Source organism: Alosa sapidissima, chromosome 11, assembly GCF_018492685.1.
Source record: "Alosa sapidissima isolate fAloSap1 chromosome 11, fAloSap1.pri, whole genome shotgun sequence".
In the NCBI taxonomy this organism is placed as follows: Eukaryota; Metazoa; Chordata; class Actinopteri; order Clupeiformes; family Clupeidae; genus Alosa; species Alosa sapidissima.
This window is the reverse complement of record NC_055967.1, coordinates 9,294,356-9,309,869: the sequence shown is the minus strand read 5'-3', so window position 1 is coordinate 9,309,869 and position 15,514 is coordinate 9,294,356. Positions and strand designations below refer to the sequence as shown.

The window sequence follows — 15,514 nt, the reverse complement described above, 5'->3', positions numbered from 1 at the left end:
GCCTATCAACATCAATTGAACTTTCTGTCTATCAACATCCATTACACTATCTACATTTAACTTTTAAACTATATACTCTGTCTCAGGCTTTAAGCATACAATCTTGCTCTGCCCACAACTGTTTCAAAATAAATGTCCTCACTACAATAATTCACTATTAAATAATATAACTATTTAAACTACTCAACTAACTGTTCAGCCATTTCAACTGTCAGTTGTTATCAACTATGACTCCTGCCAACTGTTTCCTCTGCCCACAATTGTTTCCAAATAAAAGTTTGTTTTGCATTTTATGGTAATATACAGTATGTTTTGCATTTTCATGCACTGGTAATTTCTTCGAAATTACATTTTCTAGTTTCTTCTACGATCTAACAAATAGGCTACTAAGCAGCATTGCCCCCTACTGAAGTGGAGTTAACGCTCCAGTTCAAAGACAAATAGGCTACTAAACAGCATTGCCCCCTACTGAAATGGAGTTAACGCTCCAGTTGAAAGAACACAAGAGTGTATCTGGGTCGGAATGATATGAGAGGAGAGCTTTAAGAAACCTGACACAGAGATAAATCAAATTTCTAAGCATTACTACACTGAGGAAAATAAATGAAAATAGTCTTATTTTTTAAAGACTGGGTTGCCGTGGGAAAGTAAAGGAAGGTCTACACGCACAGAAAGGAAACAGATTTTGCTAAAGGCATTTTTAATCTTAATTGCCAGCAACCTAGAACACTTGACACGACTAGAGAATGTGGGGAGTTTGCTTCCAAATACTACAGTAAATGAAAAAAATGTCTGTCTAGGAGCGCTTCCTGGACTCAAATTTGTTTGTTTGAGGTGCTCTTTGTTAAAAAGCCTTTATTTTGTTGACTTGGTTACATGTAACCAAGCCAACAAAATAAAGGCTTTTTAACCTTTGACAATTGAGAGTGCCTTGGAATCCCCTGTTTTTTTCTCAACTACAGTAAATGAATTTGACATAACATAGGCTACGGCCTTGCCAAATATCAGGGAAGTCTCGCTCAATGCATAACCCACATGAACCTCATCCTGCAAGGTAAACTACCCAAGGAATTAAAGCAGGCCAAAATAACGCCCAAAAAGGGCAGCAAGTCTGATCCAGGTAACTACATGACAAATACATTAGTGACAGCCTAATAAATTATTTAAACCGACTGCAGTCTGGTTTTAGGAATGTTGGTATTGTAAGAGTGTGTGGAGTCAATCAAATGAATGAATCTCACTCTCAACGTGTGAGAGTTGCCAGCTCTGCCTGGTGATGAGATGAGAAAGTACACTTAACAGACTGAAGTGCATGAAATGACAAATGAGACAATGGATATTTGAGTACAAAAACTGACATGTAACACGGCATAGATTTTTTATTTTCATTTTGTAACAAAATCATATCAGTTATTCTAAGTCATAAATATGTTTGTATATTTCAATAACCTCTATCAAAATGTAAGTACAATGAAAACTCGATGCTAGTCCAGTCATATCAGGGGGCCAGATAAGGCCATATCTAGTTTTCAAGCGTGTAGTTTGCTGCTGGTTGTAGTGGGAGTGATGCAATAATGGCACATTCCTCAAAACTCAGAACAGACTAAGGAAGAAACAGTAAACAGTTAGTGTTTATTGGGTGTGCTCTCATATAAATATCTAGAATGTGCTCACATGAATTTAAAGTTGTGCTGTTTTTATCATATAAAAATTTAATTGTGAAACATTGTGGACCAGACAGACATATGGCCATTCCGTGTCAAATCAGACAGAATCCAGGTTGCTGCACCTTCTCAGATTTAGCTTTCGTAACAGGTTTAGGTCCCAAAACTGAGACCTATATAATATATTATATATTTGTTAAATTGCAATGTTTTCATCCTTGATTTGTTCAATTTCATAATTTTTACACTGAGAAATCCCTTGGAGACCATGTTTGGGCATTAATATCCTAGAAAGTATTATTCCTAGCCTGCCCAAACTTAGTATGATGGGAGACAGACTTGTTCTCAGTATGACTGGACCATTACAAGTTTGTACTGCATGCCCATCGATTTTATATAAGGCCCTAGATTTGCAACAAAGTGCAAAACTGGTGATATTCAGGGTCTTTTTTGTACACACAAGGCATAAATCAGTATTTTGTCTGCAAATACAATACTTGGTATGTTGAGCCAATATTTGAGGTCTCCTTAACAAATGCACATAAAAACATTCAGGACGAAACGTGTTTGCATTTTTTGGCCATTTTCATAAGACTAAAATGGTATGTGGGGTAGCTAGTATGAACATGAAAAACGCTGTGGGAATAGCTCATTTTATAGTCATTTCATGTACAGCAAGTGCCAATGATGTACCATGTTCCATTCATAGATACATAGACTTACTTGGTTACACCTTCTCCCTGAGTTAAAACAATGATTAAGACACTATTTATATATCTATGGTACAACATTGCCACTTTGTACACCAAATCCCCATACACTGCTTCCACATAGATTCTCATGTGCCTACTAGCCATCCCACATACCATTTTAATTCTATGACCCCCTAAATTACCCCCAAAGCTTAACCTTTCCTTGTTTAATTAATCCTTAAAATAGTCAAGCCCATTATAAGTGGGCAGGTCAAATATTGACACAACCTTAATAAAATCTTGTATGTAAAGAAAAAAATAATGATTGACACCAAATGCATACAAAAGAAAGTTTAAACCTTAATGTCACTCTTTTTGCACTTTTTTCCAAATCTAAGACCTTGTAGAAAATCAATAAGCAAACCACAGACTTGTAACGGTTCAGTCATGCGGACTGAAAACGTGTTTGTCTTCCACTTTACAATGAACTATGAGTAATACTTTTCATTATATGAATGCCCAAACATTGCTTCCCAGATAATGTATTTTTCAGGCTGTAAAACTGAAGTAAATTCAAGGGATGAAAATAATATGAAGACATAGGATAGACACAGAAACATTTTACAGGGCTTGGTTTTGGTACCCATTTATAATATAGACAAGGTTTGAACAAAATCCAAGACTGTGCAGCAACAACCTTATCTGATATGACACGAAATGACCCATATGTGATGTGCTGTACAAAATCAAGTTCCTGTAAAAAAAAACTAAATGGTAAATATGTCAAACACTCCTTTACTCTAACCATTCCTTTGAGGTGATGTGTTTATGGGACAGTGAGCTATTCTTAATTCTCTCTCTCTCTCTCGGCAGGTTTGCCTCACATTTTTGCCTTGAGTGGCACCATGTTGAGGCTCTGCAGGAAGCTGTCCAGGATGGAGAGGTACTCCTGCGGATGGGCGCGCAGGTGCGCTGCGTGGATGGACTCCTTCCACCTCCGCTTCTCCACCGTGATGCCCCTGCTCTGCCAGTAGGCGATCATTTCCTCCATGCTCTCTGGGTCACAGAGCGTATCGTTCTCACAGAAGAAGAACAGTGCGGGCGCCGTCACCGGACTGTTCCAGAAGACGCTAATGGCAGTGTTGAAGTACTCCACTGTCTGCTGTTTGAACGTGCGGAAGTAGAGCATGCTGAGGCGCTTCACGAGACTTTCAAAACGAGGGAAAACGTTTTTGCCCAAACCTAAGGTAAACAGACACAAACACACCCACAACAGACACCTATGAAAAAGCTGCTCTCTACCAGCATAATAAAATACATGACATAATTAAACCGTCACAATACAGCACACATGCAGCAACCCACATCCAAACATGCACAAAACTTCTACAATAACAGTCTACAGACATGAACATATCTGGATTCCCTCATCTTCTTACAAATTAAATTTGATGACTTTTCAAGGCTTTCCAGGCCCAATTTACTTGAGGACCCATCACAGCATTGGTTTTGAGACACACATCAAGGTTAATTAGCCTACTGTTACAATACAGATCATTTTTATAATGAGAACTATTTACACAAACTCACAGACAACAATGAAAAAGAGTGAGAGGCTTGAATGTGTATGAATGCTTCACAATTCAAGTGTGCTGTTTTACAGTGGGAAGACTATGTGGTCTGTTGCCTTTTCTATCTACCCATATCTACTTATGTCTAGTTTCAAAAGGCCTTGAATTATATTTCTGAAATTCTCAACCTTTTAAGGATGTCAAGGACCAGTGGGACACCTGATGCATGCCCCAGGTCTGTTTACACTGCTGGTGAAGTGCAAGCACATCTTGATCTGAACTTTGAGCCTCTACTGATAGCTGAAGCCAACAAACAGCCTCTTCAATTAAAGTGAGAAACAAGAGACTCGTTTTAAATCGTGTTTCTTACCTTGTAACATCCACATTGTCTGCCGAACTTGTGCTAACCATTTGGCTATCTTGTAAACAGATCCATGTGCTTTATCGTTACCTTTTTCCACAGTTTGAAATAGCATAATGCACAATTTCTCCAGCAGAGGGGGAAATCCTGCCAAGTTTCCCTTTAAGTGGGACATGTCACTAACCCCTTGGGGGGAGTGGTTCTGTGTGGGAATGGTATGATACCATATGACCATCACCCGCCTCCAGCAATGAGGTACTAAACTGTGCTATTTGCGTGATGTACAGGGTTCCCACTCAAATGTAAGCTAAATCTAAAATTCCATGAATTTCCCTGAATAAAACCCTGAATTCCCATGACCTACTGTATAATGAATGGTACTATACCAATCAACGATTTCAGAGCAGGCGTGTGGCATTCTAGAATCTTTTACTTTTTTTTTAGTGGGAGATGAATAAATGGGCATCGAAAAACCACTCCAACCACAGCCACTCAAGCAAACAATGATGAAAAAAGCTAATAACCAGATAAATACCAATGCTGCATGGAAATATATTTGTATTCGTATTTTGGCAAGTAAATTATAAACTTCTACAACAAAACCCCCTGATATTCCCCGACCCCAAAAATGATAAAATTCCCTGACTTTCCATATCTGGAATATTCCAGAAATTCCATGATCCGTGGCAACCCTAGATGTAGATGTTACGTCTGACCAACGGGTCTAAAGAAAAAGAGTTGTTTTGTAACCACAAGGGTCTGATCTCTAATTAATTGTCAGAGTGGCACTGGCACAACATTAGTTTACTGGCAACAGTGCATTCATTGATTAACTGCAACAAGAATGCCTTTCAACAACAGATCTGTGCCAAAAAGAGAGATTAAAACCTGTATATCTGCCAAGTATATCTGCAGAAAATAACAATGTGTTCATCACAAATTATCTCAGATAATACAGAAGAGTGTTGCAAAAGAGTGTTACAATTACTGTACAAAAGTATCCTTGGTTAACCTCATGCAGTAATACAATGATGATAACGCGACTCTTCCGAGAATAGCTCCTCTCATAACATTCCTTACAAACCCAAAGCCCAGTTCTTATGCTACTTCTCCTTCTACTAGCCTATCTCCTTTGATTTCACTGATTAGCCTACACTCTGACTGGTACTTAAACATCTGTACTCTCTTCCTCTGGTACTCTTGTGTGGTGTTTGTAAAAGTAGTAGCCTATTGAATGAGTAAAATGGAAATATAACACAATGCAAACTAAAAGACTTCACCAAATTAGACAGTACCCATGTGGCAAAATCCATTACCACCCACTAAAATAAGGGCAGACACCTAATAAGAACATTCAAGGGATGAACAAATTACTAGCCTGCACGCAGACACCCAGATTATAAATGCACCTGAAAGCCAAGCAGGCCAGTGAATCACTGCACAGGCCAGTGACAGTCATGTCATGTCATCTCTGTGTTCTAAATATTCTGTGAAATCTAGAGCACATAATAGCCCAGTGAGCTGCATTTGTGTGAGACTTATTCAAAAGAAGGTCAAAGATTAGATGTAATAGACTGTGCCAGTGGCTGGCTGTGCTTGTGCCATCTCTCACCTGTGGCCATCCTCTCCAGCGAGCCCATGACCAGGCTGTCATAGATGTGCCCGCAGATACGCTGCGACAGGCCTTGATAGCGCTGTCTGTCACGGGCTATGTGGACCATCAGCTGGCCGAAGGTGTAGCCGCCGATGGAGAAGGCGTGGACCAGCACAGGCCGGTGGGAGAAGCGTTCACTTTCCAGTACGTCCAGCACGCGCGCGCCATAATCCAGACTCCAGCGCGGCCACAGGAACTGGGACACCTCGCTCTCCACCATCAGCACGTCAAAGCCGGTGCGGAAGTAGATATCGCAGTACTTGGCTACGGCCTGGGGCCGCGAGCCCAGCCAGGGCAGGAGTAGCAGGAGTGGCCTGGGCTGCTCGGCCACGACCGCCGCTGGCCTGGAGCTTGTCGGAGGATCATTGCAGTAGAAGGTGATGGTTTTGCTGATCTTATGGACGGTCACCCCAGAGGAGATGGCAGCCCGTGCAAGCATGGCGGGCAGCGGGTGAGCTGGACAGAGGAAACAAGCACGTGGGTCCAGGAGCAGGAACAAAGACAGAGTCACTGTGAGGGCGTGTGGTCATGAAGTGTTGCTGATTAAATGCAGGGTGTCATGAGGCCAGGCAGAAAGAAAAAAAGTAACAACTCTAAAATGTAGTCTTTGGAATAGAGCATAAATAACACAGTGCCTAGCACAAGGACTGTGAGAAAATCTCACTCAAAATGGCAAGAATCAGGTTACACAGATATGTTTGGATTGAGTGGGATGACTGAAAACAAACAGCCTCTTCACTTTAAGTCAACAGGTCTTTGACCTTCTGTGCCTCAAGAGTAAAGAGAGTCATAATATAAAGGAACAATCTGATGGTTACGACACATATCCATATCAGAAGACCTGTAAGCCTACTTGGTGCGAGTACAAGAGTCAAGGCCACTAAGTATATTGTCCCCTGGAATTATAAGGTTATATCTACGTTCTGAGTAGTTCTGAGATATTGAGCTTCAAAGTCTTAGAATTACATAGCTTCTAGACTTCTAGCGGAATAAACCTCTTTAGATAAATGTCCAAAAATACATACAACTACAAGAAACACCTCACCTCACCTTTTTAAGTTGTCAAACTCAATTATTATCCATTTTGTTAGTGCTTCTTTGTTTTCCCTCAATAGACATCATTTACACAAAATACTTACCTTTATTTGAAATATGGTTGTTTACAGCACCAACATAAATGTTACTGTCATTTGTAAACACCAGAGGTATCAACAGGTAGATAGATAGATAGATACTTTATTGATCCCCAGGGGAAATTCAAGATTCTAGGTAGGTAGAATGATAGGTAGGTAGAACGAATGATTTGTGATTTAATGATGCCTCCGAAAGTGTGTTTGGGGTGGTAACTGGATTTATGCAAAAGTGCGTGCGTATCAGTGGGTTTGAAGAAAATTTTAGTACTGAGGGAACTATGTGTTGGAGTGGATGGTGTAAGAAAAAGTGTGGTGTCCAGGAAATTGACAGAGTGGGGGTCGATTGTGGATTTCAGTTTAATTGTAGTGTGGTGAGTGTTGAGTATGTTCATAAAGTCAGTGAATTGGTCTAGTGTGTGAGTCCAGGCGCCGATGATATCGTCCAGGAAGCGATAGAAAAAGGGGACATTTGGCTAAGGCTTCTTGCTCCCTAGGGTTAGGATAGGCCTAGGTAGGCTATATATAACTAGCTGCTATTATGGGCTGGCAGCATTGCTGGCAGATCGTATCATCGTTATAATATTAACCGTAGCGCTCTAGAATCTTTAATATTAACAATGTCACCTTTCATGACAACGTTCAGGTACATACACTGACTAGCCAAAGTAGTCTCTAAATGCTCCAACCGGTCTCAACCCCAAGATTTCGAGTAGGCTAGGCCTAACTTAACCATAACGTTATCTTTCAGACAACTTATCTAACAATGAAAGAAAGAATGAATGGTGCTATGGCAATGTTACTGAGCATTATTATACGGCTCTTCACAATGCTAGTAGAACGCTCCATTGACTTGAATGGGATTTCCCAAAGTTCTAGCGGTAAGATATATTTGTGTAATTACCGCTGCAAACATATAATTACCGCTGTCAATGGCAACGGGTTTTGTGCTTCTGATACGTCTTTCATATCACTACACAAGGACTGGAACTTAATTCAAACGTGAAAGCAGACGGTTGATCAGCTGTGTTCTAAAGAATGTTTGATTCAAGTTCAGCAGCGTGTGTTGTTGCGAACTATTTGTTTCTCAGCAAATGCCACGATGAACGGTAACAAATAGGCTAGGTTATGTAGGCTAAAGTGATATCGTGGCGAGTTTATTATTTCGTTTTGGAAAGTCCGCTGCGCGTCGGGGTCCGGTTCGGCCTGTCGGGACTTATTTTCTCAGTAATGGCCGGCGTTTTATACATTATCCCTTACTTACTTTATGTTACGTTGGTGTCGTGAACACGCTAGCTAACGTCACAGCATAGCTAAACTAGTTAGTAGAGAAGTAGAGGTACCCTTGTTGCTTGCTCTCCATGCTAGCTAAAATTCAGTGATGTGTGCACTGACCAGACATGGGACTGACAACATCAAAAACTGAGCGGCACTGAAAAATTACCATTTTTCCCATTTCTCATAGACACAGCGACAGTAACGCTAAAGTTAAAGCAATTGCGTTGTTGTCAGACGCTAATAGCCAGATAAATGCAGAAAACCAATTGAATTACAACTGATCTTACCTGGTGCCGTCGGTTGTATGTATTTGAGCCTGCTTACTACTACTTGGATGCCAAAGTGGACTCCGCCCCGCCCATCTCATTATTCCATAACCTTATCAAGTAGCCTCTATGTAACAACTCTGGTAACAACTACATAACTGACCTGAAGAGAATGCAATCCGGAACAAATCTTTACAACCCAGACGGTGGGTTGGATTTACTGATCATTGACCATTCATTCGCATTTTTGTTGTTTTGACGTCACGTAGCCTACTAGGATTTTATAACCTTGCAAGCCAATTTTTTTTAAATTGCATTTTAGTCAGGCCGCTCCATCCGGCATTTTTGTCTTGTGTATCGTCTTGTGGAGCGCTTTGGGTTGCAGTCGGTGCATACAAAAATGCGCTATATAAATAAAAGTGACTTGACTAGCCTATCTTAGCCTAGGCTACTTAAAGATGAACTGAACTGGAATTTGAAGTAAAGGTGATATAACAGATGTATTTTATTTCTTCTCATTGGTACAATGATTAAAATGGCTGAATTTATTAAAAGGGATACAATTGTACGTTGAAAGTGTTGTTGTTGTTACATGGGCGCCGCCATGTTGGATTTCAACAATCGGCTATGTCACTGGCATGGTAAGCTACTCCGCACTAGCACTAGCAGCCATAGCAGATAATGAGTCTGAGGCTAGCTGACATGGCTGAGGAAACTAACATTAGGCCTAGCTGAGTTACATATTGGCCATAAGCTGTTTATCGTAGGCTAGCCTACATCACAAAATCTCATACAAAATGAAACCAAACTAGTGAAACAAAGGCGAACACTTTAACAGGGGAAATTAATCGGGCATGAATCATACTGAACGCTATTTTGTCAATGAGCAGAAACACACATGGCATTCAAAAAGATGTGCACTATGGAAACTGGTCTGTAACTTTGGACGAATAAATGCCATTGACTCGACATATCCTGACTTAAAAAAACCTTTTCTTGCTTACTTTATCACAAACTCGGTGGGGCAGCTTGTAGTCTTTTTCAATTCATAGAAGGGCGAGCCCACTGTCTATGTGCCATGGAGCCTAAGTTTCAACTTCGGCTTCGTTCACCCAATACAGTCACTGGTCGCAATTACAAAGTCCGGGAAGGTTCGTTCAATCTTTTAAAGTTTTAAGTGCAGTAGCCTATCTGTCCCCTTTGGAATAATATCTCGAAGTAGCCTCAGATGAGGTCCACTACGATCCAACCTAGGAAAGGGCTAGCAGCTAAACACCTTGGAAACACTCTTATGTCAAACTCCACAAGCTAGCACTCCGACCATAGAGAGTATAAACCATGACCATGACGATATCACAGATCGATAATAATGCGTCTACTAGCTGGTAACTAAACCACAGCGGGTCTGTAAACAGAATCCAATGTCCCTTTCTACTCACCCTGAAGCCAGTTGTTCACCGTCTCAGGGCAGATTGTTGATGCTGCTATCCAAGAGACTCGTGCAATATCAACATCCACAAGGTAAAAATCTGCAAACTTTCCACTAACGTTAGCCTAAAATAAACGGCAAACTCGTGTATCCTCCGTGTATCTGGGGTCAACTTGGGGTGACGAAGTTTTTAACAGTTTCAAGGGAGGGAGAGAGAGCCCGTGTGAGTTGCTGTTACGAGTGCCAGTAGTCCAGACTGCGTTAGCCTACATTGCCGTGACAATGCGTGTATAGCTTATTTGTATGCACCGTAGCTTCGCATAGGCCTAATGTAGTGGTGGTGAGTGAGTATGCAGTTGTGTGGAGGATGTACAGTAGGCAATGTGTGTGTGTGAGGGATGGAGGGAGACAGAGAGACAGCGTGCGTGTTGCTGTCTCAAGCGCCCCTCGTCCAGTTTTCTACATGACCTGTAGGCTAGGCCTACAGTAGCCTATGTTGTGCCGCACAAAATGTGTCTATGTTGTACATTGCACAAAATGTATACGCCCCAAAATAAACACATACATAAATAAACATTTTCCTCCGTCACTTTGGCTTCCTCAAACATTTTCCCTACGTTTCGCCACTGCTTTGAAACAGATAGATTCCAGTGTCCATGCTCCGGCAGCGCCCACACAGTCATTTTCACCCAAATGATCCTACTGAAGGTTGAGCTGGAGCCTGAAACCGATCGTCCCCCATCTAGTGGTAGTCAAGTCACTACAGGCTTGTCCCTCACAGGCTCAAATGTGTAACCCATGCCATTAAAATGACTAATTTTTGTGTATACATAATATGCTGCAGCTGTTGCCTATAGAACTTCTCAGGTCCTACCATGCCAGTGACGTCATTGAAACGGGCAGCGTTCTAATACTAACAAACGCAATTTTGGTGTTGCTTAAAAAAGGCTACGTATTGATTTTTTTAATTACATTTTTTAGTGTCATTTATTTTTAATTGTCATAATCAACACATTATCAATGTTGATTATTTCAGTTCAGTTCATCTTTAAGGCCATAGGTCATAACACTTTCTGACTCCTGCATGGGAGGTTTTGCAACAATGGTTTTACAATAACATTGTCGTGCACTAGTTTATAGCCGATGAAGATGTGATTGTTGAAATGATGCTCCGCACATTTTTTTTTTTCAACAAATGAATAGGCCATTCTTGGGCCAGGGGCCTATCAGAAGTGGGCTAACACTGATGTAAAGGAGTGGCCCAGAGGTGGGCCAGACCTGGCCAGACAAATGTTGCTATGTGGGTGGACCCTCACTGCAAAAACTGCTTATCTAACAAAATCTAACCAAGTGTTATTAATCTTATATCAAGATAAAAAAAAACTAGTTGGTATTGTTTTCAGTATAGAGATTAAGAGACTTACCTAGCGCTTTCTTGTGAAATCATTTGACTTAATAAAAAAAAAAATTGACTTATTTTAAGACATCTGATCTTGAAAACAAGCAAATTTGTCTGCCAGTGCGTTAAGCAAATTTGTCCTAAAAACAAGCAAATTTGTCTGCCAGTGCGTTGAGCAAATTTGTCTTGATAAGACTCTTTAAAATAAGTTAAAGTCTTCTAAAATTAAGTCAAAATGATCTTTTGAGAGGGCGCTAGGTAAGTCTTTTCATACTAAAAACAATACCAAATAGATTTTTTAATCTTAATATAAGATCAATAACACTTGGTTAGAATTCATTTTTTGCAGTGCTGATACAGTGCATAATGACAGTATGGCAATTCAACGGTAGATGGCGACAAAGTAGCCTAAAAGTAAATCACCAGGGGCCTCATGTACAAAGCTTGCGTACGCACAAAAATGCTGCGTACGCCATTTCTCACGCTCACGTCCGGATGTACGAAGACTGACTTGAACGTGAGAATGTGCGGTCCTCCACGCAAACTTCATGTCTGGCGTACGCACATTTCTAATGTGTATCGTCAGTTGGCGACACTTAGAGGCAATGCAGCGCAACAACATTATATGATCGCGAGCCTAGGCCTTTATTTGCACAGTATATTGTGAAACGTGGGTTATTAAAAATTATAACACTTCGAAAATAGGCCTATGTTTCTAAATTTGGACATGCAACATGCGCAAATTCTACTAAGTTATGCAACAACCTATCTATGATGACAACTGTAGACTTATTAGAGGATAAGAATTAAAAGGGAATGTGAAACAGCCTACACAGCTCCGATATTTGGTTACGCGATTGTTGATGACTGGTTATCAAATATTTCAGATTCTGAAGAGCTTTCCACAAAACCTGTGATAAATGGGGTCGGCTTCACGCATTTGCCCATGCCTTAACATTTGCCGAGTGTTTTCCCTTCATATCTCCGATAGTTTTCATTTTAAAAGAAATACATATGGGACAGGATCATGCATGTGAATAGAAAGGCTGACTAATAAGTGCGAATATAAGATATTTCCCTGATTGACTGCATGGCTACTTTGACTTTCCTTGAGTAAGCATTTGCATTATTGTCACACTTGTGTGCAAATATAGGGATATGATCCAGAAATCGTAATGTTGTGGCGAGGTGGCCTGGGTCAACTGAGTTCATTCCATTCGGGTGCACGATGCGTGGTACTTTTTATTTACGATTTATTTAATGATTTTTTAATAAATGCAGTTATGTTGTCATGGTCCAAATGCATTCAACCCAGTTATGCGAACCCTGTCACCTACTTGCAGATTGACCAATAATTCTGCCACGGTCTCAGCCTAGCCACTGCCACGCTCTGTTTGTTATTAATTAATTACAGATGATGAAGACATAAGATTCTTGCCATTTCGTCAGAGAAGCACTTCTACCTCGCATTCGCTGGAAATAAACTTTTTTATTCATTTGATGATTTCAATTATTAAACTTTGCAAATTGCAACAGGTTTGAGTATGAATGGATCCACAGATGAGTTTTTATTGTTATTAATATTGCGGGATAGGCCATTTTGTCTTCGCAGAGGTCTGCGCTCTCGAATGTCCTTCTAGTTAGCATATTAAAATGAGTGTGATTGAGGGAGGAGAGAGGGTGGAGTGTAATGCTCGTGCATGTACGCTTAATTTCACGTTAATTGGGATGTACAAAGAAAAGCTGCGTGGAATGCTGCGTACGCACAGTTTCATACATCAGGATTTTTTTGTGCGTACGCTACTTTTCAGGTTTGCGCGTACGCAAAGTTTTAGTATGAAATCCACGCAAGTCTTTGTACATGAGGCCCCAGGCCTGCCGTGTTACCAGTCTCAGGCATGTGTCTGTAAAACATACAAAACAACACATGTTTTTTTTTTTTTATCCAGTCAATAACAGGCCTAAAAGTACCTGCAACATTAGCCCAATTCAGATCAGATATAAGATTAACAGACCAAGTCACTTTATTGTCAGTAATGTGGTTTTGCATTAGGGTTGTAGACACAGGCTGGCTGACAGCACGAAAAGTGCACAGCACATGCATCGCCAGACAGCAGATCACCTTAGTGAATGTTTTGACTGTTGTTACTGCCAAGCAGCTCTGAGTCACCACATCCACCTGTCACAGTGACAGCTACTGCTGTAACCGAGTGGCTAAGTCTATTTCCAATACCCTGGACCCTAACACAGGCCTGCCCTGAGCTCACAAGCTCTACTTTCAGGAGCACTCATGCAAATGATCTGTTGGGTCTGAAAAAGGCACAGATAGCTCACGGCCGGATATGGACGAGTGCTGCACTGAGGTCATGTGTTTGACCAGCTCATCTGGGCAATTGTTTCACCCTGATCTCTCTCGCCCAACAAAAAGCACATGCACACCCTCACACCAACCCACACACTTACACAAACCGGTTACACACAGACACACACTGGACCACTGTGTGTGTTATGCCTCATTTGGTGCCTTTCTGCTTGCTCATTCAGCACAATGAACACATCCTCACTCTCTGTCTGACCACAACTCTTCTCAGTGTCCCTCCACCTCTGGCTCATCACTCTTTTCTCTCTCACTCACTGTCTTTTCTCTCTCACTCTCGACTTTTTTCTTTAAAAATCAATTTCTTTTTTGGTTTAATCTATTTTATTTTACTCTGCTTGGTCTTTTCATCTCTATCAACTTGTTTTAGGAATGTGTTTTAACTTGTTTTAGGAATGCTTTTCACTTTTTCTGTGCTTTTATGCTTCTCTCTGCTTCTCTCTTTCACTCTTACCATCTCCTTTTCTTGATGTCTCATACCACCCATGTTGACATAATATTATTGTCAATAAAAACAAGAATGCATTCTATTTAATGGCGCCTACTGTGCATATCAATAAACAGATTATACCATTTCATGCTTAAGCATCACCTCAAAGCCCTTTGCATTTGTTTATTCATTCATTGTGTATGAATTCACATTAGACCACCAACAGTTCTACAGTGGAATGCAACATAATACTCTCTTTCATAGAAGCTATAAGCACGATGATGTACTGTATCATAAATTTAGGAAAACACCAGTGAGCAATATGTTATAGAACTGTTTGGTGTGTTTGTAACATGTTGTGCCAAAGATTGAAGGCATGCATTACTCCCGTATTAATAGAATGATATTTGTAGGAATGGTCTTTTCTCTGCTGGTGTCCTACTTCAGTCAAAGACCCTCTGGGTTTGTTTAAATAGACATTGATCTATATGCTCGCTGCGCTAGCCTCCCAATGGCCACACACACATACAGTACACACACGCACGGTCCACATTCACTGGAGTTATCGCAACAAAATGTCTGATGTTTGGTTCCATTCCATTTCAGAAACCACAACAAGAAAAAAACACTCCAGCATGAAAAGGGACTACGGCTATGATTCATGTGCCCATAAACAAAACACTGACATGTAATAATCCACTCCTGGGCTTCATGTCGTAAAACAAACAGCAGATCACCTCAGAACCTCACATATCACTATAGTCAGTCTTAATAAACAGAGGTGGCCAGCACTCGGTGGTAACTATACAGAGTGTCCCAGCCAGCTATTTCAACAGCTCTTTCCTCTCATTTATCTGCAGGAGAATTTAATCTAACAGCAGCCACGGATAGCAAACCTGCTGGCTGCTTTGGCTGCTTGAAACACCTAAACTATTGAGTCTTGTATTTATAGATCTCCAGGTGCAAGATTGTGGTAGGAGATCAGACCTCCTCTGGTTCTTTTCCTTGTTCTCATCTTGGCACTTTCAAGTGGCTGCCTTTGCACGCACATAAGGTGATTATATGACCACTGATCCAGGATCAAGAAGAAACAACAGTGGCCGCCACCACGTCCCCAGCTTTGCTTAAAATAGGCCTCAAAGGCTACGTCCTCCTTCGAGCCTCTTTCAGGGGCTACAGTTTCACTTTCAGATCTTTCACAGGGAACTTATCAAATTTTACTGGCAGCATGGTTTGCCTCATCATTTCCTGCCCCAATGCACA

The 15,514-nt window shown here is 40.9% G+C and overlaps 1 protein-coding gene across 2 annotated transcripts; it reads right to left on the bottom strand.

Annotated features, from left to right (window-relative positions):
* Nucleotides 1-1,354: 1,354 nt before the first annotated feature.
* On the bottom strand, nt 1,355-10,073 carry si:dkey-5i3.5 (uncharacterized protein LOC565091 homolog). Of its 2 annotated transcripts, none has more exons than XM_042109374.1 (3): nt 10,056-10,073; nt 5,901-6,398; nt 1,355-3,598 (listed from the first exon to the last, which is right to left on the bottom strand). In XM_042109374.1, exons 2-3 carry the CDS (start codon nt 6,379-6,381, stop codon nt 3,237-3,239), a joined length of 843 nt encoding a protein of 280 aa, XP_041965308.1. In that variant the 5' UTR covers nt 6,382-6,398; nt 10,056-10,073; the 3' UTR covers nt 1,355-3,236. The 2 variants fall into 2 exon arrangements, with proteins under 2 accessions (XP_041965308.1, XP_041965307.1); XM_042109373.1 differs by lacking the exon at nt 10,056-10,073 and adding an exon at nt 8,638-8,781.
* Nucleotides 10,074-15,514: the final 5,441 nt, after the last annotated feature.

Coding starts and splice junctions, on each gene's coding strand:
- si:dkey-5i3.5 (XM_042109374.1), bottom strand. CDS start 6,381: ATGCTTGCACGGGCTGCCATCTCCTCTGGGGTGACCGTCCATAAGATC. Junction 3,599..5,900: donor GCTGGAGAGGATGGCCACAG/GTGAGAGATGGC, acceptor TGTTTACCTTAG/GTTTGGGCAAAAACGTTTTC.